The sequence below is a fragment of the Melanotaenia boesemani genome, chromosome 18 (genome assembly GCF_017639745.1).
Source record: "Melanotaenia boesemani isolate fMelBoe1 chromosome 18, fMelBoe1.pri, whole genome shotgun sequence".
NCBI lineage: Eukaryota > Metazoa > Chordata > Actinopteri > Atheriniformes > Melanotaeniidae > Melanotaenia > Melanotaenia boesemani.
Genome location: NC_055699.1, coordinates 21,963,473 through 21,985,709, shown reverse-complemented (window position 1 = coordinate 21,985,709; position 22,237 = coordinate 21,963,473). Strand labels below are relative to the sequence as shown.

At 38.8% G+C, this 22,237-nt stretch overlaps 1 protein-coding gene across 1 annotated transcript in view; it reads left to right on the top strand.

Annotated features, from left to right (window-relative positions):
- The window catches only part of LOC121628724 (NACHT, LRR and PYD domains-containing protein 12-like), a 2,607,341-nt gene that overhangs the window by 2,107,103 nt on the left and 478,001 nt on the right, over positions 1-22,237 (top strand). Inside the window, exons 20-25 of the mRNA XM_041967976.1 lie at positions 1,195-1,368; positions 7,714-7,818; positions 8,571-8,690; positions 10,861-11,093; positions 11,775-13,911; positions 15,042-15,215. Coding sequence (XP_041823910.1) covers positions 1,195-1,368; positions 7,714-7,818; positions 8,571-8,690; positions 10,861-11,093; positions 11,775-13,911; positions 15,042-15,215 — 2,943 coding nt within the window. The remainder of the gene's footprint in view (positions 1-1,194; positions 1,369-7,713; positions 7,819-8,570; positions 8,691-10,860; positions 11,094-11,774; positions 13,912-15,041; positions 15,216-22,237) is intronic.

Sequence of the window (22,237 nt, the reverse complement as noted above, 5' to 3'; positions counted from 1 at the left end):
GCAGAGCAGCTACTTCACCATGGCAGAGCAGACAATTATTCTTCAGAAATGTGAACAATTTAAACACATCATCCAGGCCAAACGCAACACTGTCACCATAGCAACAGCTAAGAAGGATTGCTAGCAGAAAATTGCCCACTCCTTCAATACGTAAATTCACAAATTTATATCAAATTTAATCATGGGACAATATAAACGGACAGCACTCTGCTCACTCAATTTAACTTTATTACAGCACAGATGTTTCAGACAGAGAGTTTCCTCTGTTCCCTCCTTTCCTTTATATTTTCCATTCACTTCTTTAGTATGGGGGTATTTTTCTGTCTTTAATCAAGAGCGTAATTGTTTGCTTTGAGAGCAAGATTTCTGGTTTTCACGCTCAAATGACCCATGAAGGAGGTGAGGACTATTTGCTTGAATTATCTTGTATTCTATTGGCTGGAGGAGGTTTGACAGACAGCTCTTTCTGCAACCCAAGAGAGAGAAAAATATCCACGAGCAGAAGTATTGAGAGAGCAGAGAAAGTGTCCGAGTGTGAAGGAAAGAGACCAAGTCTGAGCGCAGAGTTTTGAAAGGAAGAACAATATATTTGAAAGCATGAGGGAACTTTCTGAGTGTGAGATCAGAGTTTTGAGAGAACAAGATGATATTTGAGTGTGAAAACCAGAAATCTTGCTCGCAAAGCAAACAGTTACGCTCTTGATTAAAGATAGAAAAATGCCTCCATACTTTAAAGGCTCAGCACCCCATGTGAGTGTGTTTTGTGTTGGAATGATGACAGAAGCAGTAATTGGTGTTCCATACATTTATGGCTCTACACTTCTTCTATGTGTAACTCTTAGCTATTATTAACCTCATTACTTCAGATAAAACCCTAGTGGAGCTAAAAGGACTTTGGAACAAGTACAAAAACAAACTTCTGAATACATATTTCTTCTGAAAACATAAAAACATGTTGTCATGTTCTTCAGAAAGCATTCATTTCTTTCATCTGTTTGGTGAGTCTTCATTTCCTTTAGTTCACTGCTTTAGTAAAGTCCTGGTTTTGTGTTGATACACTGGTGTATCCTCACTTATAGCTCCTCACTCTGATTGCTGATTTATAAATTTGATTGCTCGTCTTCTCCACTTCTGTTTGACTGTTTTAACCTGCATCCTGTTGGCTTCAGCTCACAGCTTTTATTCTTTGTTGAGATTGGATAACTGCAGTTTGTCAGAGATCAGCTGTGCTTCACTGATCTCAGCTCTGAAGTCCAACCCATCCCATCTGATAGAACTGGACCTGAGCGAGAACAAAAACATGAGGCCTGCTGTTAAAGATCTTTGTGGATTTCTGGAGAGTCCACACTGCAGACTGGAGACTCTGAGGTCAGACACCATGTTTTATTTGTTTATTGAGATTAATACCATGTAAAAGTTGTTCTGGTCTTCAATGTAAAGTCTGTTTTCTTCTTCAGTGGTTTAGTTCATGAAATGATGATTTATTAAATAAAAGCAAAAGACTTTGATTCTGTCAGACAGAAACAAATATATAATCACTGACTGATGCTTCTAGACGTTGAGCATTAGTGAAAATCTATGGATGAAATAATAATCAAGCAATAATTAATCAGCTGATATGAAGCAACTCTCCACCATCACTGATAGAAATGAAGCATCTTTGACTTGATTAGAAAACACTTTTCATCCCAGCAGCAGTTATCTTCACTCACATGCATTAATAACGACATATTACACCCAAAAACCTCATCACACTAACAATTTAACAGAAATCATTCTCAGTTGATTTTCATTTTCATTAAAATGATCTCTGTTACACAAGGTCAGTTCACACTGAAACAGATATTCCTGTTAAGTGGATTTAAGTAAAATAGAAAGAAGAATTTATCAGAAGAAAAATAACATGATTGATAAAAATGAAATAAAGTTAAGCTATGACCTAACTTGTTGCTAGGTAACAGTGGAAAGAAGGAAGTTGTGAGAGTGTGTGAGCAGCTTTCCATCAGGTGAGAAATGTGTGAAAATGTGGAGCAGAGTCAGTGTTTCATAGCTCTGCAGCCAAAGAGAAGCTGAGAAGGTGAACTGCTACGACCCTGTGCAGGTGATCCAAACACAGACACAAAGGATGATTACTGAACAGCCATGAAGGAGAGAGGCAGGGATGCTCCATCACTGGAGATAAATGCTGTTCTGTTTACCTGCTGTGTTTGTTTCTTCTGCTTTATTTATTCACAGCACAGAGTTGGTGTGAAGAGCTTGTGTGTGAATGTAGGTTGAGAAACAGCAGATAAGAAATATGGAGCTGAATCACAGCCACAATGTTTGTTTGTCTGAAAAGTATTTCAGTCTTCAGGAATAGAAGTTGATGAATCGCTCACATCTGCAGTGTTGGAAACATGTGTTTCAGTGTGTGTGTCCTGTCACCATTATCAGACTCTGGAGTCTTTTTTTATCCAGTTCAGCCGGTAGAATCAGAGTCATGTCTGTCGGTGAGAGAACTCACTCTGATTGAAGTCACTACGTCTTTATTGAAGCTGCAGCATGTTGTCATTAATATTAATGAGGACTCTTCTTCTCTGCTTCTGTTTGACTGTTTTAACCTGCATCCTGTTGGCTTCAGCTCACAGCTTTTATTCTTTATTCAGGTTGCAGTACTGCAGGTTGTCAGAGATCAGTTTGGCTTCCCTGGTATCAGCTTTGAGGTCCAACCCATCCCATCTGACAGAACTGGACCTGAGATACAACAACCTGCGAGAATCAGATGTGAAGGAGCTGCTTGATCTGGTGGAGAATCCAAACAATAGACTGGAAACTTTGAGGTAATTTTACTGACTGTTGCTGTAATTTTTATTGACAATTAAACCCAATTTATCCTCATCTATTTTTTTTGTTGATTACATTGAACAACAACACATTAAACAACTTTAATGTTGTCAAACATTTTTATTGAAGTGAAAACGTCTGATTACATTTCATGTACAAGTTTTCTTATATGTACATTTATTTCTTCATGTAGGTTTGATCACCTGAATTTGTCAGAGATCAGCTGTAAGTCTCTGGCCTCAGCTCTGAAGACAGACCCCACAGATCTGACAGAACTGGACCTCAGTGACAACGAACTGAAATATTCTGATGTGAAGCAGCTCTGTGTTTTTCTGGCGAGTCCAAACAGTTTATATAGAAAGCAGTTTTCGGCAGAGTAGCTGTACTTTTTTACTCTTTAATAGTTTTCATACTTTTATGAAACAAAAGCTTCATCATCTTGATAATAAAAAAATAAAACCCTCATCACATTCTCATCTTCTCATCAGTTCTCTGTGGGTCAGCTGATATGAATTTTGACTCTCAGTAGAATAAGTGAGAAGACAAGTTTAACCCTCCTGACAACATGAGTTCTGTCTGATTAGTGAGCTACACTGGATCAGGATAAAGGAGCTTCCTGTAACATCTCAGCTGTGTGGTACCAGGATCAAGAGCTGCTTCTGAGACAGCAACAGATAGTTACAGCATAAAGGGTCAGACAGGTTCATATAACCAATGTCACCAGTGTCACTAAGCTGATTCTTCTACACTGACTGTTTGTTATTATTTTCTATAAACAGATTCCACCTTCAGCTTAACTTAATGCAGATTATTTAACTAGTTGCACTGTGTGGGTCATAATCTACTTGTGTCCATTCAGCAAACAGCTTGTTGTCATTTCATTCTTGCTTTGTTCAGCCTATTTTTTTTTTTTTCTTCAGTGGTCCTAATACTCTTCCATAGAATATAAAAAAATGCAGAAAGGAAAAAAGTAAAAAAGTAAAAAATAACAGAAGCATAATGCTTGTCATTCACTGAGGTTCGATCTAAACCTGAAGGTATCAAACTAATAGTGTCTAAAAGAAAAAAACAACTGACAACTCTAAGTTTACCATCCAAATTAAACTTAGCTGCAACTAGTTGCACCTACTTCAACCTTAATGTTTTGTAAGAAAAAATGATTTAATTAAGTTACAGGAGAAAAATTATTGTGAAAAAACAAAAAACTTGTGGAGAGACGAAAGCTGGGAGGACTGGCAGTTTCCTGTGAAACCCATGTTAGTTCATCTGACACGATGAGGAAAAGGGAGGAGAAACGAAAGTGAAAGAATTCATAGTTCAGCTCCATCTTGAGTAAACAGCAGCAAGAGAAAACCCCAGTTCTAATAAAGGTGAGTGTCATTAACATTCTTCTGTCAGAGTGTCTCAGTGGGTTTTCTCTCTGTGAAATGAAGAGGAAGAGGAGATAAACTGATTCTTCGTCAATACAAACAGCTTTTATTCAACTGAGCAGTTAAACTCCGGGACTTGATGTTTCTCGTGTGGCTGGAAAACTCCGTTTCACTGTGAAATTTTAACAGATCAGTCTGTGAGTTTGTCTGGAAAAATAATAAATAAAGACATATTTCTACCTCTTTTATGTGTTTTCTGGCAGATTCAACTTAAACATTATCTATATATTTCCTCTCGTTCATAAACACGTCGTCCAAGTATTTGCTACTGAGGACAGGTCAGGACTGCAGGCAGGCAGCCAGTCCTGTACCCGCACCCTCTTTTCCTCAGCCGTGCTGCTCTTATATGTATTCAATTCAGTTCAATTCAGATTTATTTATAAAGCACATTTACAACAACCTCAGTTAACCAAAGTGCTGTACAAAGCAGAGCATTCAGAAGCCCAAAGCCATTACAACAATAAAATAAACCAGTTTAACTCAAAACAAGTTACAGAATAAAATAGCATAAAGTACATTAATGTAACATAAAAACACACAATACAATAAAAACTAACCAAATGCTCAAGGTGGAGGAAACGCTAGTGAGAAAAGGTGTGTTTTTTAAAATGATTTAAAATGATCAACGCTTTGTGCTGATCTAATGTTAAAGGGCAGGCTGTTCCAAAGTCCGGGAGCAGCGACAGAAAAAGTTCTGTCACCTCTGCCTTTAACCTGGATCTATGAACTGTGAAGAGCAACTGACTTGATCTCAGTTCTCTGACAGGACTGTGAGAAGTTAAAATCTTTGATAAATAAGGTTTTCCCTGAATGTGTAGAATGTGGTTCTTCATCATCTTGCTGGAAACGTCATGGATGTCCCTGGAAAAGATGTGATCTTGAAAGCTTGAAGGTTTCTTTAAATCTCAGTGAACGTTTCTGCTTTGATGCTGCAGAGCGCTGATCCAACCCCAAACCTTTACAGAACCAGGCTTTTGGTCTCGTTGCTGACAACAGTCTAGATGCTCCTTTTGATCTTTGCTCCATTTTTTCCAACTAAGAGCTGGAATACTGACTGATCTGACCACAATCCATGTTTTTCAATGTTTGATGGTCATGGTTCAAAGAAAGGGAGCCCAGCTCCCCCAAAAAGACTCACCTGAGACCCTCAGAGGAAGCTCTAAAAATTGACCACTTTCAGGAAATATTTTACTTTATTTTGCATAAAGATTCCTGATGTTTCTTTTGTGTTGTGTGTTTGTTAATTGAATACATCAAATTTACTGAATGTTGCAGGTGATCCGTTCTGTTTCTGTCGGCACCGCAGACGGCAGCTTTTTATTTTTTGTTTGCCATGAGCCGCCCAAACAGGACCACTTCATTTCCTGCTCCCTCTACCCTAACCCCGTAGAATCACCAGTTAACCCAACATGGTGTTTTTGGTCTGTGGGAGGAAATTTTTTCTGTATTAAAATAAAGTTTTGTCACAGTAATAATTTAAATATTTAGTTTTACATTAATTAAACCCAGAAATTTAATTTCTGATCTTCGTCTTTAAGTTGTAGAAGTTGACAGATGGTGAAAGAGGTTTAAATGTTTTCATGGTGCTACAGACAGAATCATGTTTCATCCAGATGTTCAGACGAGTCTTTAAGAATTCTGGAGATCCTCAGATTTTAGCTCTAAGTTGTGATAAATGACTGTTGGGTTTTTTTCTCCTGACTTCGTTCCTGTTGGAGGACTTCACTGCACTCAGAAACTCAGCTGGAAAACAAACACCAACATCTGATCCAGATGTTTCTCTGTCATCACAAACTCAGTCTGATGCTCTGAGGAAACCGATGACGTCTCATTTCTGACAGGAAGCCAAAAGGAACAGAAAGAGAAGCAGGAGGTCTGGAACTGGTGGAACTGGTTTTTGTTTGGGTGTTAGACCTGAACTGACATGTTTGTTTTCATTCTTTAGTTCTGAGTGTTTCTGCTTTACCTCTCAGGAAGACGAGGACAGAGTGGAGTCTGCAGGATCCAGCTGTTTGTCTGTGATGGCGGACCCATCCAGACCACCAGACTTGAGGACTGGAGGACCAGACCCATCAGACACAAAGTAAGTGAACTGCTAATGATGGGGTTAGCTTCTTAGATGAGTCCGTTGCTATGGCAACTTAATGCTGGAAGTGAACGCTGGAGCTGGAAATGAAAGTGTTCAAACCTGCTCATTTATCCAGACTCTAAAATCTGCTTTAGTTCATGTAAAAGGGGCGGAGCTGACGGCAAAGGACCATGTCAGAGATTTCTTTATTTAGCCAAGTTCCACACAAGACCAGAATATCTGCATCGGTGGACTGAATCCAGGTTGATGCTCATCACGATGTGCTCCACGGGGGTGAGGGGTTGTAATGATCGCCTCAAACCCATCTTTTGCCCACTACTGTCTTCTTATTGGCTGTGAAATGGCAATATCTGTTAAATTATAGGCTACCGGATGAATTTGTCCAAGGTGCAGATGAGAAATTCTTACCAGTCTGAAGAATGTTTTTAGATTTTGTTTTCACTTGGATCCAAATATAATATAATATAATATAATATAATATAATATAATATAATATAATATAATATAATATAATATAATATAATATAATATAATAATATTAATATAATATAATATAATATAAAATAAAATGAGCTGTTATTGTATTCATGTTTATTATGTGTTTTATGTTATTTTAATGTAATTTTATATTATTTTATTCTTGTATTTTGTTTTATGAGATATATTGGTTTATTTTATTTTATTTTAATGATGGCCTAGGCATTTTATCTTCTTTGCTTTGTACAGCACTTTGGTCAACTGAGGTTGTTTTTAAATGTGCTTTATAAATAAATTTGACTTGACTTAATATAATATAATATAATATAATATAATATAATATAATATAATATAATATAATATAATATAATATAATATAATATAATACAATATAATATAATATAATATAGACAGACAGACAGACAGACAGACGGATAGACGGATAGACGGATAGACGGATAGATAGATAGATAGATAGATAGATAGATAGATAGATAGATCCTGTAATTAAACCTGTGGAAATTATATTTGGCCATCTTCATCATGATGCGTGCCGTCTTTTATAGGTTGACTGTGAACATGCGCACACCTGTCTTAACCAGTACAGGGTTCCAATAGTGTTTTCATATCAGGTGTTTTGGGTCTGACAGTGTGAGTTAAGACGTCAGAGGATTTAGCAACCTCGTGCACATGCTTTATTACAGCTTTTGTTAAACCTTCTTTCTGTAATAACCCCCCTGGTCTAAGAGGACTGATCCAAACATGAAAGTTTCTGATTCTCTGCAGCAGTTTGTGTGTTCAGAGCTTCTTTACTGGTTTTCATCAGAGAATTTCTCACTGATTGATGTGATATGAATGACAACATGTTTGTGTTTGCAGAGGTCAGAACCACAGATGGAGAACAGAGACTCCAGAACTGGACTGTCTGTCTATGAAGAGTGACTGGTCCATGCCAAATCCTCCAGACTTGAGTGCTGGACCTGGACCTTCAGATTCACAGTAAGAGAAGTGAAACAGAGGTTTCAGGATGTTCTCCTTTATTTTCTGGTCCCTGCAGAGAACTTAGAGGGTCAGAAGCCGAACCATCCAGAGTTCCTGGTCTGTGTGGAAAGTTCCTGCACAGGAAACGTGTCCTCTGATGTCAGTAAACCAGAAAAGCTGGAATCTGGTCTAAGAGGACTGATCCAAACACACACATTCAGTAATGGACCTGGACCTTCAAACTCGCGGCAAAAGAAGTGACTCAAGGTTTGAGGATATTTGCTGATCTCCCTGAAGTCTCTGGAACAGTCCATCCTCCCATTTGTGACCACGTATCTGCTGCCAGCTCCACAACATCAGATCAAATACTAATAACACATGTTAACAGCTGGCTTTCCAAACATTTCTTTACATCATCAACATCCAGCTGTTTGAGCTTGAGGATCTGTGAAGATGGAAAGCTGCTGAGCTGTAGGTTCATCCACAGAAATGCCTCAACAGAGTCCAGGCTTGTTGGCAACTCAACTCAGAGGAACTTTTGGAAAACAATCAGAAAAGAATCTTTACAGTCATACTTCCTGATCTCTCCTTTGTGCTCCATGACTTTATGTTTACAGAAACCTCTCAGATGGGAGGGTTTTCTGAGTCTTCCTTTCCTATTGGACAGTAATTTTTTTGATTGATAGTTCTGTTATGCAGTGTCCCTTGTCTCCATGTGAGGATTTCTCACCGTTGATGTGATATGAATGACAACATGTTTGTGTTTGCAGAGGTCAGAACCACAGATGGAGAACAGAGACTCCAGAACCCGACTGTCTGTCTATGAAGAGTGACTGGTCCAAAGATAAACCTCCAGACCTGAGTAATGGACTTGGATCTTTAGAATTAAGGTAAGGGAAGTGAAAGGCAAGAAACAGGTTTCATGATTTTACATTTGTTGATTTTTAACAGTAGTTTCTTGGTCACAAAGTAAAATTATCTTCATTAAAGAAACTTGATGTTTTATTCAGGTCATGTCAACATTTTTTTCCATTTGTATATTTTTTTCTTTAATTTTTTTAGGACACTAAGTTTAAAAATGTCTCTATTGAGTACTAAATTAAAATAAAGTTTTTTTTAATCATAATTTTTTTTAAGATAATCTTATCAGAGCAGAGCTCAGCAGCTCCAGTAATCCTGAACAACCTTCATGTGTCAGTGATGTTTTATTTTTGTCTGATTTTATTTGAGCTGCTCTTTTCTCATCATCTCACATATCAGCATTTTATTTCTTCTTATTATTATTATTTATATATCAACTTTTATATCAATACAATATACATTATATCAGTTTGTGTGTGTGTCATTAACAATCATTTTCATTCAATCCTTTATTAAAAAAAGAAAAAAAAAACACATAAATCAGGATTAAAATATCTTTTTTATGGTAAATATGCTGAGATCTTGCAGCAGTGATGTCTCCAAATAAACTGAACATAATCAGAGGAAACTTCAGATTTTTGTGCAGGAAATGTTGAGTTTGTTTTAACATCAACCTGCAGCCAGATGAACTGGTCCTTAATCAGTCAGAGGAAAAACAGATGATTGTTTGCATAGGCGTTACTAGCCCATTTTGGGGGGTGCTGAAGTACGCCTAAATTGAAACCCAGCACTCCTAAAATTTAGATTTTATTTTTTTTTTATTATTATTTGTGTCCTTTTTTTTTTTTTTTTTTTTTTACAAACTAGAAATGTATAAAAACCATGCTATGCTTGTTTGAAACATAATATAGAAAAATACCCTCCCCCCCTTCTCAAAAATGATATGATCCCGCCTGCCTTTCCCCACCTCGGGCTCTGAGCTCTCTGCAGAGCGATGCGCTGCCTTCCTGAGGGGCTGATGTAGCTGCTGTAGCGGTGTAAGTAACTTACACCAGGATATGTGACACAATTCTTAACTTTTACCACTTAATACCAACACATTATTATCATTAGCAGTCCTCATGTTTGCTGCATTTAAGCTTAGATTTCTGTTTGTGTTGTTAGGTAAGAGTTAGTCAACGTTTTTCTAGCTAAGAAACATTAGAAGTGGTCAGTATCACTGTCCTCTGTTTGAACTGGAATGAGAGAAACTAGCTGTTGTGCCATGTGCATGTGTTGAGATTAAAGCCAAGGTGCTACTGACTCGCTAACTGACTGAGTGTGTGTGTGCACAGACAGACAGACAGACAGCCTCATCATGAACATAAGATTGTTTCTTTTGGAAAAAAAGTCAGGTTCAGATAAGAAAGATCAAATGGTCTGTCTATCAAGAATAAGTAATAAGTTGTTATAAGTTGGATCAATGTATCATTGTTTATATCTCATATTAGATAAATAACACATTGTTCGGTTATTTGCCTTTTGGTTGACAGTACAAAAAAAGAGAGAGGAGCAGAGAGGACTTTATTAGTATTTTCAATAATATTTTTTCATATTTATGTATTTTCTTTAATCTAGTTAAATAAAATCTATTTGTGTATGATTGTCAGTCGAAAGAGGGAGAGATGAAAAAGGGGAAGGAGAAGAGAAAGTTCAAGGTCAGGAAGAAGCAGGTAAGAAGAGAGTTGAACACCGAAACGTAATCGACAGATTTGCCAATGAGGCGAGAGGTTAAAGTAAAAGGAATAATCTGCAGTATCCATACAAAGATAACATACATAGCATACATTGTACCACAGGCAGGATTGCCTCTCTTTTGTAATTGTATTATTATTATTATTATTATGTAGATTCCAAGCACTTTTTAAAATGTATTTGTATATATATGTATTTATTATATCCATTTTTTTGTATTTTTGGTACTCACTATAGTGGGCGGGTTTACTCCAGAAACATACATACTGTTTATGTGTATGTTGAAGCAGCTAAAATCAAAGGATCATCTTTTTCATCACAGACTGAATCTTGGATCCAAACAGAAACCTAGAAACTCTTTTACTGTCCTCTGATACGTCACAGCTTCTGGACAGGGTCGACACTTCCTGATATTTTCAGCAACAGTCAGAAAAACATTTTAATGATGAAGAAATGTTTTCACAGGAGGAAGAGGAGTGGTGTCTGTGAGGAAGAGCAGTTGTCCTGCTGTCCTTTGTGTCAGGACGTCCTGAAGGATCCAGTCTCTACCAGCTGTGGACACTGGTTCTGCAGACACTGCATCAGCTCATACTGGGACCAGTCTGCTTCATCAGGAGGGTCCTCCTGTCCCCAGTGTGGGAAAAGACCCAGAACCAGAACTGGACTGCAGACAGCTGGTCAGAGCAGAACTGTAGCAGGTCAGATATTTCTGTTCAGATCTTGTTTTAACTCAGACGTGTTGTTAAATGTTTCAGATCATTATAAAGATCATCTCAGTGAAATCTGGTAGAATTTTTCTGGAAGACGTGTCCTGTGTTCTCTCTTGAAGAAAAATCAAAGTTCATACATTTATCTTCCATATTTGATGGTTTCTGATGACTCCAGCTGTCTCTGTGTTGATGAACCAATCAGCTTTCAGGGCCAATCAGAGCAGCTAGAATCAGCCTCCATCCTCCAAAGACCCCCTGAACCGACCCCCTGTCCTCTAAGTCTAACACAGTAAGAAGACCATAATGCAGGCTGTTTACTAATTGTTAGACTACCTGGGGTTTAGTCAGTCCTAAAAACCTGATCCAACATATTGGGATTAAAAAAATAAAAACAAAATCAAGATGATTCCACTGCAGAAACTTTGCTGGAAGCTCAAACAAACAACAAAAAGGCTCCATCATGATTTTAAAAGTCTGTCTGTGTTCAGCTCTCAGGACGTCTGGAACTGAATCTCTGGTTTGACTTCAGTTTCTAGGCTGTTTTTACTTGTTTCTCTGTTTATTGACGACTTTACTGTGAGGCTGAAGGAAAAAAAACAAAGAGACAAAAAGACCAAATTCTCATGAAACTGATTTCTTTTCTTTTTGTCTCTATGTTCTTGTTTCCAGCAGATGTTGGACTGCAGGAGGTTTTAGATAAACATAAAATCAGTCTGAGGAGGAGATGTGAACATGTGACTGAAGGAACTGATGGAACAGGAAGTAGAACCCTCCTCAACAGGATCTACACTGAGCTCTTCATCACAGAGGGACAGAGTGAAGAGGTTAATACCCAACATGAGGTGAGGCAGCTGGAGACCGCTTCCAAGATCAACACCCTCCATGACACTCCAATCAGGTGCCACGACATCTTTAAAGCCTTACCTGACCAACATGGACCAATCAGAGTGGTTCTGACCAACGGCGTCGCTGGTGTTGGAAAAACCTTCTCAGTGCAGAAGTTCACTCTGGACTGGGCAGAGGGCTTGGAGAACCAAGATGTCAGTGTGGTGGTTCTGCTTTCATTCAGGGAGCTGAACTTGATCAGAGATGATCAGTACAGTCTTCTCCAGCTGCTCCATGTTTTCCATCCAACATTACAGAAGATCCCAGCAGAGCAGATGGCTGTCTGGAAACTTCTCTTCATCTTTGATGGTCTGGATGAAAGCAGACTTTCTCTGGACTTCAACAACACTGAGGTTGTTTCTGATGTCACACAGAAGTCTTCAGTCAACGTGCTGCTGACAAACCTCATCAAGGGGAATCTGCTGCCCTCGGCTCTCATCTGGATCACTTCCAGACCTGCAGCAGCCAATCAGATCCCTCCTACATGTGTTGACAGGGTAACAGAAGTACGAGGCTTCACTGATGTCCAGAAGGAGGAGTACTTCAGGAGGAGATTCAGTGATGAAGAGATGTCCAGCAGAATCATCTCCCACATGAAGACATCCAGGAGCCTCCACATCATGTGTGGAATCCCAGTCTTCTGCTGGATCACTGCTACAGTTCTGGAGCACATGTTGACCACAGAGCAGAGAGGAGAGCTGCCCAAGACCATGACAGACATGTACTCATACTTCCTGATGGTCCAGACAAAGAGGAAGAAAAGCAAGTACCACGAGGGACATGAGAAGAGTCCACAGGAGCTGATGGAGGCTGACAGAGATGTTCTTCTGAAGCTGGGGAGGCTGGCGTTTGAACATCTTAAGAAAGGAAACATCATGTTCTACCAAGAAGACCTGGAGCAGTGTGGTCTGGATGTCACAGAGGCCTCGGTGTTCTCAGGAGTTTGTACTGAGATCTTCAGAAGAGAGTGTGTGATCTTCCAGAAACCAGTTTACTGCTTCGTTCATCTGAGTGTTCAGGAGTTTCTGGCTGCAGTCTACAAGATGCACAGTTACATCAACAAGAACACAGAGGTGCTGAAGAAATTCCCGGGGAGAGACTGGGATGATGATGATGATGATGATGGCGATAATGATAATGACTATAATGATGATGATGATGATGGTGATGATGATGGTGATAATGATAATGATTACAGTGATGATGGTGATGACGATAATGATTATAATGATGAAGATGATGCTTATTATGATGATGATGATGATGAGCTCGATAATGATTATTATGATGATGCTTATAATGATGATGATGATGATGATGGCGATAATGATTATAATGATGATGATGATGCTTATAATGATGATGATGGTGATGATGATAATGATTATAATGATGATGATGATGATGGCGATAATGATAATGATTATAATGATGGTGATGATAAAATGGAAAGGTTATTTCTAGATGACTTCTTAAAGAGTGTCATGGAAGAATCCTTTAAAAGTAAAAATGGCCACCTGGACCTTTTCACTCGCTTCCTTCATGGCCTCTCTCTGCAGTCCAACCAGAGACTCTTAGCAGGCCTGTTGGGTCAGACAGAGAACAGTCCAGAAACCATCCAGAGAGTCATCAAAACCCTGAAGAACCTGAACACTAGTAACATCAGTCCTGACAGAAGCATCAACATCTTCCACTGTCTGATGGAGATGAATGACCTCTCAGTTTATCAGGAGATCCAAGAGTTCCTGAGGTCAGACAACAGATCAGAGAAGAAGCTCTCAGATATCCAATGTTCAGCTCTGGCCTACATGCTGCAGATGTCAGAGGAGGTTCTGGATGAGTTGGACCTGATGAAGTACAACACTACAGATGAAGGACGACGGAGACTGATCCCAGCTGTGAGGAACTGCAGGAAGTTTCGGTGAGTTAATGTGTTCATGAACTTTATCAGTCAGAATAGATCAGAAGTTTTTCTCACTTCATCAGTCATTAGTCAGATAATCTGAAATGATCAGAGAAACACAACAAGATTAAATCTGGAAAAGAAGAAAATTAAAGAGGAAATATGGAAATATTTAGAGAACTTCTTTAACTGTAAAGAAGAATTTAATAAAAATGTATTGTGTTTTGTTTCCTATTTTTCCACAAAACTCTTCTTTTTAAAATTTATCTGGACAATGAAAGGATGAAAGTTAGCAGCTCCTGAGCTTCAACCTCCAGTTTTTAGTTCAGAAGTTCAGTGAAGATCATCACTGAACCACAGCTGTCACTTGATAACTGATGTAGGTTGAAAGTTAAATCTATGAACACATGAATCCTCCAGGATTTGACAACATGATGTAGCTCAGTCTTCTACATTCAAAGTATGACACTGGTACCAGATGGAGATGTTCCACTCCTGTGGATTCACAATATGACTGCAGCAGCATTACAGGGACCAGGCTGCTGAAGTCTGGGTGGACACATCATGGAAGCAAATCCTCTTCTCCACATGAGGAGCATAAAAACTGGACGCTGCCTCTCCATGTTTAGTTCTGACTCTGGGAACAGAAAGTAGACTTGACCCTGATGACCTGAGGGATCTGGTTGGTTCATAATAAACCAGAAGATCTTGAATGTGTTCCGGTTCTAAGCGACCAGGATCAGGATCAGAATGGGATTTTATTGTTAACTACGTTTTCACATTGAAGGAATTTGTCTTGGAGTGAAAATGTTAAAACAAAAAAAGCTGAAAAGAAAAACACAAAAACAGACAGAACATAAACAGTATTTACAGGGTGTAAAGTATAAAATTATAAAAATGTACACATCTATATAAAAGGTCTGTACACAACAGTGTGTAGTACAAAGGAGAGGTTTAAAGTCTGCAGGTCTGATAGAAACTGGAGAGATTTAGTGTGTCATGTCAAACAGACGAGATAAGATGAATCACAGAAATAAAGAACAGATGTTCACAAACTGATGTTTCTGTTTTTGTTATCACATTCAGTCAGTTTGTTAATAATTCAGATCCTCCTTCATTAGAACTGACTCCATTTTCTCTGATTACAGACTTGAGTTTTGCCAACTCCTTGAGGCTGACTGTGAAATTATCGCCTCAGCTCTGAAGTCCAGCCCCTCCCATCTGACAGAGGTAGACCTCAGTAACATCTGGCTGGAAGATTCAGGCGTTAAGAAGCTGTGTGATGGACTGGAGAGTCCAAACTGTGGACTGGAGACTCTGAGGTCAGTTCATTGGAGCTGTTGTAGCTTTTCTATACCGATTTTTAAACGTGTTTTACTATTGAGTCAGAATGGATTTAATAAACACTTGTTACACATTTGTATAAAAAATCTTATCTTTTCTCTTTTTGCTGTTTTTTCTTCCAACTCTCAAGAAATTTTTTTAATTTATTCTACAGATTAAAACATATTGTAAAAAAGTATCCAGGAAAATTTATTTTTCACTCATTCTCAATCCATAAACACAGAAAAGAAAACACGTATGAGCTTCAAAGACTCAGAGTCTGTTCGGATGTGGTTCTAACATGTGTGCTAGTGGTCTGAACTGGTTGTTCAGAACTCATCAGGTCTTGTCCAGCTTCCTTCCCCAGCTTCTGGCCTTCTGCTCTAAGTTGATCTGACCTATGCTACTTACTGTACAGAAGAAATCGTTGCATATGTTCAGAGTTATCTGACCTGCAAAGTTTTTATAAGATATCTGCTGCATTGGAGGGAATCATTAAAGAAAACAGCCATTCCTCCACCTTTCTGATGTGATCTAGCTTCACTCACAAAGCACCACAAGTTTGGAGGGGACGCTTCTATAAGGACAACCAATCATTTTCTCTGGCTAACCAGGTTTCTGTTAAAAACAAGAAATTCAGTTTTTGCTTTGTAATAAAATCATTGATTAAAAATGATTTAAGCCAGAAATCTGACATTTAGTAAAACTAGCTTCAGTGTGCTAAAAACATTAGCTGTCTAGTTTTTGTTATGGACAGGCTGAGGCTGATGAGGAATGAACACAAGATTTGATAAATTTATAGTATGTATTGGGTGAATCTTGCTTTTCTGAACATTTATCGGCCCTATTTGTTGCCTATTAAAACAGGGATAAAGTAAACTACTTGCATTTTGGGACCTGACTTATGCTGGAGAGAGTCATGTGTACCCACATAGCAGCAGGCCAGACCCAACACATATCAATCAGATGCTGTTCTGTTATCAGGCTGTGGAGACAGAGGACGAGTTTGGTTCCGTCATGAAGGGAGGGGAGGTGGGCGCTGGGGCTGTGATGACTGTGTCAGAGCTCACTGGAGAATTGGTGGGGGAGGATGAAGTGGTATGTTTCGGGGTGAAAAGATGGGACTGGGACATGGGGTTAGTTTGGTCGCAATAGTTACAAGCTCCTTCATCTGGGAGGTGAAGTCCAGGAGGGATGGGGAGGATGGGAGAGGGAGGGTGACCTGGATGGTGTATGATGTGTATGTGTATGAAGGGGATGGGTCCTCACTGGAAGCTTTGGGGGTTTTTTCAGGAGGGGGCTGAGGTGGTTTTTTCTCAAGGTTTCCTCTAGGCTCTGTGTTATCACGTTGTGTTGGTCGCTCTTGTCTGTTGTCCTTGTCCAAAGGAATAGAGTGTGTTCAGAACATAAAACAAGTTGGAGGTAAACAGCCTTACTCCTGATCTGTTCAGGCAGAGTCCATTTGTTTTTAAAATGTGCCTGTAGTCCCAGAAGAAGTTGAAATTGTCTATGAAATGAACTGGATGTGTGGTACATACAGCTGACAGCCATGTATTCAGACTAAACAGCCTGCTGAATCTCTCCACGCCTCCTCTGATCGGAGGGAGAGGACTACTGATGAATATCTGGGCATTCAGACAGCCGATCGTATCCAGCAGTTCAGTAAAGTCCCGTTTCAGCACCTCAGATTGTTGTTTCACAACATCATTCAACCCCACGTGCAGTATGAGGTTTTCCACAGTTGGGTATGCAGCCAAAATTTGCGTAATTTTGTCTCTTATATCTGATACCATATCCTTGGGAAAGCACAATACTCTTGTATATTTTACATACACATTTCTAATGTCATTTACACCAAAGTCACCAACAATAAGATACTAAGGCCCAGCCATTTGCTTTTCTTGTCACCTTTTATTTTCTGAGTTGTCTTTTGGTCTTACCCTGTTGTGTAGGGAGATTTCATCTCGGTCATCAAATGTAGATCCAAAATTCTGCAGCAGTGGAGCAAACCTGTTCTGTAGTTGCATGCCTTGTTGTTGAGATGGAAACTAGTTCATGACTATATCTTGCTAGAGAGGGGTTGAGGAGGTACTTGGTCTGGATAGCAGAGCAGGGCAGTTGATTGCATCTCTAATCTCAGCAAACTGGGCTCTGCCTGTTACTCGTCCTCCCATTTCCCTGTGAGATGATTTAGTCTTTGGGTTTGCACCAAGAGTGTACACCGTCCTCCTGTTTCTTTAAAGCCATGTTTGTGCTAATTAGCTGTTAGCAAGATCTTGTCAGCTGTTCTTTTTATTAAAGGCAAGGTTGTTTCGTTTCCACACAATCCATTTAAAAAATAAAAAAAAATAATGCCACTTAGTAAAACAAAAATCAATCAAGCAATCAAATTAAATCTTTAAAGCATGTTTCATATGTAAGTTGTAACACAAAGTTGGTAAGTGAAGATAATTCCCTCATGCCCTTCCAGCCACCCAGACCCACCACTCAGTGACACAGACTGGCCATTTCTCTGTATTCCATCATCTTTATGACATTTCTGCATTGTACATTCAGTGTTCTTCATTTAGATCTGCTGCTACAGATCCAAATATAATTTAATAATTGTTAGATAAAAAACATAAAACGTAATAGTACTGCAGTCATTATTCTCTGCTGAAATAACTTATATTCTTAACTGAGAGCTTCTGGTGCAGACAATGAGGCTGAGACCTCCTCTAGCAGCTTCTACAGGTGCCTGTTGTGGCTGCAAAATTTTGAACAAATACAAATTTAACACATCACTTTAAATTTTATAGAAGTAACATTAATTAGCTGTAGCCTACCCATACAATAAACAAACAGTTGCATAATTAATGCATTAAAAATACAATAAAAAAATTTTTATGTATCAAACCTTTACTTTATGTCATTCTGACATCATGACATGCATGCTTTCTCTCTTTTCTCCATGTTTATGTATCAGCTGATGTTTCACTAACAGATCAGATGTTCATCAACACTCAGAGACTCTTTGTTTAAATTAATCATCTGACATGTAACAGCAGTAAATTTATCACCACAGTGATGGTGCAGTAATGAAGCTTTCATGACTCAGCAGTTTATTTCCATTCTGAGTGAAATCTGAAGAGCAAACAGACTTGATGATTGAAGTTTCTGCAGGTGTGTTGAGCTTCATCTCCGTGTTCATGGCGACACGTTGACATGAGAGCTGAAAGGAAAATGGAGATGCTGAACAGCTGATCTGAACAGGACTGAAGTCCTGCTGCTCTTTATACTGATGGAGGACAAACACTCTTTCATCTGATCTGATCTTCATTTTTCTCTACACAGATGGAGGTGGGGTGACTGAACAGGACCGTGTTTGTTCTGAGAGGAGAAGCTTCGTTCTGATGATCCAGAGTCTGAAGCTGCAGCTTCACTGAATGGAGATGATGATGATGAAGATGATGTATTTACTGTTGACGTCTATTTTTAATCAAGCATTTTGTCCTTTGAAATAATAAAAATAATGTTGAGTTTAAGATGATCAGGAAAGAAATGATCCATAAATGGAGCTGTGATCACTACATGCAGTTATGTCTGAATTTAAAGTGTAAAGTATGGCTCCGGTTTTATTGTCTTTGCTTCATTTTATGTATTTTAAAACAGATTTTTAATCAAACCAGAGCCCAGTCTGCCTTTGATATTTGAGTGTTTCAGTCTGAGATGAAGCAGCTTCAGAGACGATGAAGCTGATGAAAATGTTGGAACCTGAAAGGAATATTTCTCTTTCCTTTCACTTGTTCTGAAATATATTTCTACTTTGGATATTTCACAGCTTTCATTCCTTCACCATCATGTTCACTGTGTTTTGCTTGTTTGAGTCAATAAAGGTTTTTTGTAAAAAATAAGCGCCCAGTGGATGTTTGGGGGGGAATCAGGGACAGAAAATGGCCGCCTGTTCTCAGCAGATCTTCCTGCTCCAAATTAACCTGAATTGAACTCTTTGAATCATCAGACATGTTATCATCCACATATTTATCTTCTTCCAGGGTCAAACAACAACATGGAAACTACAACTTTCAAGATTTATAGCAAAGTGGCGCCTTGTTAGCTAGTTAGCTGTAAACACGATGTGGATCTGAAGGTGTGGCTTCACAGCTGAACAACAACAACACTGACACAGACTCAGAGTTTTTCTGTGGAAGATGAGCGTCGTCCTGGTTGATGGTTCACATGTGAGGGAGGCTCTTAATCCTCACATCACATCTTCATTATGTTGTTTTTCAGGAAAACAGAGGATTTAGTATCTTTGTGTTTCACTGCTGTTATTCTGAGATCAGTATTAGGAAAAGATTTCAAACTGAAGCCTCAGAATAAGAACTCAGTAAATATTTCATCATCTGCAAACAGCAGCACTAACGTTCTCTCCACACGTCTTCTCTGCTGTTTCAGATCTCCTCCTTTACCATCTCTGAACTCCACTCACATCTTTTTCTTCTAACATTACATCTCTTCTCTTCTGGCATCTAAAACCACAGCTAAAACTTATTTCCCAGCTTTAATCTTCATCACATAACTCCTCATCCTCATTTCAGGAATTTGTTTTGGTGTCATCTGAAAGTTGCTTCATACACATTTTGGATTATTTTCATGAAAATCAATTAAATTTGACACTAAATTAGACGTAAACGTTAGTAAAGCAAAGAGTTGGTGTATCATAGTTTTTTGTTTTTTTTTTATCATTGTTTTTATTTAAATTTTCCGTTTTACAAAACAAACACAAGCCACTGGAACTGGCACAGAACACAAACAAAACAAACAAAAAGAGTACAGCTCAGACACACAAAGTTTGTGACAGACATATCTTAGTCATTGATAAGCCAGAGTCCATATGTAGAAATTCACGTGCCTTTCAGTAGTATTGAGGAGATATCAGGTCCGACATAGTCCAAAAATGGACTCCAGGTTTTATAGAACTGGTCCACACTGGCATGTATAATGTTAGTGAGATACTCCAAAGGAATCAACTCAAAAACAATTTTACGCCATCCACTAACAGAAGGAGTTTTGTCACTAATCCACTGTAAAAGAATATTTTTCCTTGCTGCAAACGTAAGAATATTAAAAAGCCTTTTGTTGGTTGTAGCAGTTATATGTCTGCTTGGAAGACCCAGGATCAGTGACATAGGATCCATTCCCAAGTCCGTGTGGAAAATACTTTCAAGTTCACATACAATCTCAGTCCAATATTGCTTAAGTTTATGACATGACCAAATACAATGAGTTAAAGTGCCCACTTGAGTTTTACACTTGAGACACAGAGGAGAGAGGGAGCGGTTAAAGGAATGCCTGCGACTCGGTGATATGTGTAATCTATGTAGAATTTTAAGCTGTAATGCTTTTGTTCGAGTACAGATTGACAACTTTTTTGCTTGGGACCAAACATCTGTCCAAGTTTCTTCATCTATAGTCACAGACAGCTCCTTCTCCCACACACCTCTGACCCTCTGCGCACCAATATTAGTCAATCCGTTAACCACACCATACAATGAACTGAGAAAGACCTTAGACTGATGTTGAAACAGCATCCTCTCAATATCAGACACCGCAGGGTGTTGCAGAAGGGTTGTACTATGAGTGATATAATGCCTTACTTGCAAGAAGCGAAAGAAATCCTGCTTAGGAAGCTGATATTTTTCCATAAGTAGATCAAATGACAGAAAAATGTTATTTGAAAAAAGGTCCCCTAACGTTTTTATATTCTTATTACTCCATTGTAGAAAACCAGTGTCTGAAAGACCTGGCAAAAAATCTGGATTATTCATAATTGGAGTAAACATAGATGTTGTTTTAAAGCTTCCTTCCAGGCGACGAACAGAGCGCCATGCCTTTAGAGTATTAATTGTTACAGGATTCACACACTTGTCTTTTATATCTTTAAAATTCTTGAAGAATAGTAAGTCATGTAATCTGCACTGTGACAATGCCGTCTCAATGTCCATCCAAGTAGAAGAGTTACCCCCAGTCCATTCATATATAAATCTCAAATGAGCACAAAGCTGATATATTCTTATATTAGGCAAGTCCAATCCACCCAATGAACCCGGCAAATGCAACACTGCCATTTTAAGCCTCGGTCTGCGCTTATTCCAAATAAAGGAGCTGAGCCAGCCGTTTATATCTTTCAAAACTCTCTTGGAAAACAACACAGGAATCATTTGTATAGGATATAACAGCCTCGGCAGTACATTCATCTTAATCAAAGCTATACGTCCTAACCAAGAAACAGGAAATGAACACCACCGTTCTAAATCTTGCTTAATTTTACTGAATAAGGGGACGAAGTTAGCTCTGTATAATTGGTCAAAGGATGGAGTGATAAAGATACCCAGGTATACAAAGCCTGCAGGAGACCACTTAAAAGGGAAAGAGGGAGCGATATTAGGTATGGCAGTAAGAGAGCCAAGAGGCATCGCCTCTGACTTAGTCAGATTGACCTTATAGCCGGAGAACTCGCTAAACCTATCCATCACCTCTAGAAGAGCCGGTATGGAAGTCTCAGGATCAGTCAGAAGTATCAGGACATCGTCCGCATATAAGGTTATTTTGTGACATGCCTGACCAATCTCTAAACTGCGTATTGTAGGTGTTATTCTTATGGCCTCGGCAAGTGGCTCAATGGCCAATGCAAATAAAAGAGGGGACAAGGGGCAGCCTTGTCTTGTTCCTCTGTAGGTAGTGAAATATTCTGATCGGAATCCATTAGTTAGAACGGCCGCTTGGGGATCAGTATAAATTATCCTAACCCATTTAATAAAATTGTCTCCAAGACCAAACCGTTCCAGTGTGTAGAGTAAAAAGGACCATTCGACACGGTCAAATGCCTTCTCTGCATCGAGAGAAAGCACCAGACCGTCAATATGCTGGTGTTTATAAGCCTGGATAGCATTTAGAAGACGCCGTACATTGGTGGTTGAATTGCGTCCCTTTATAAAGCCGGTTTGATCCTCTTTTATCAATATGGGCAAAAAATTCT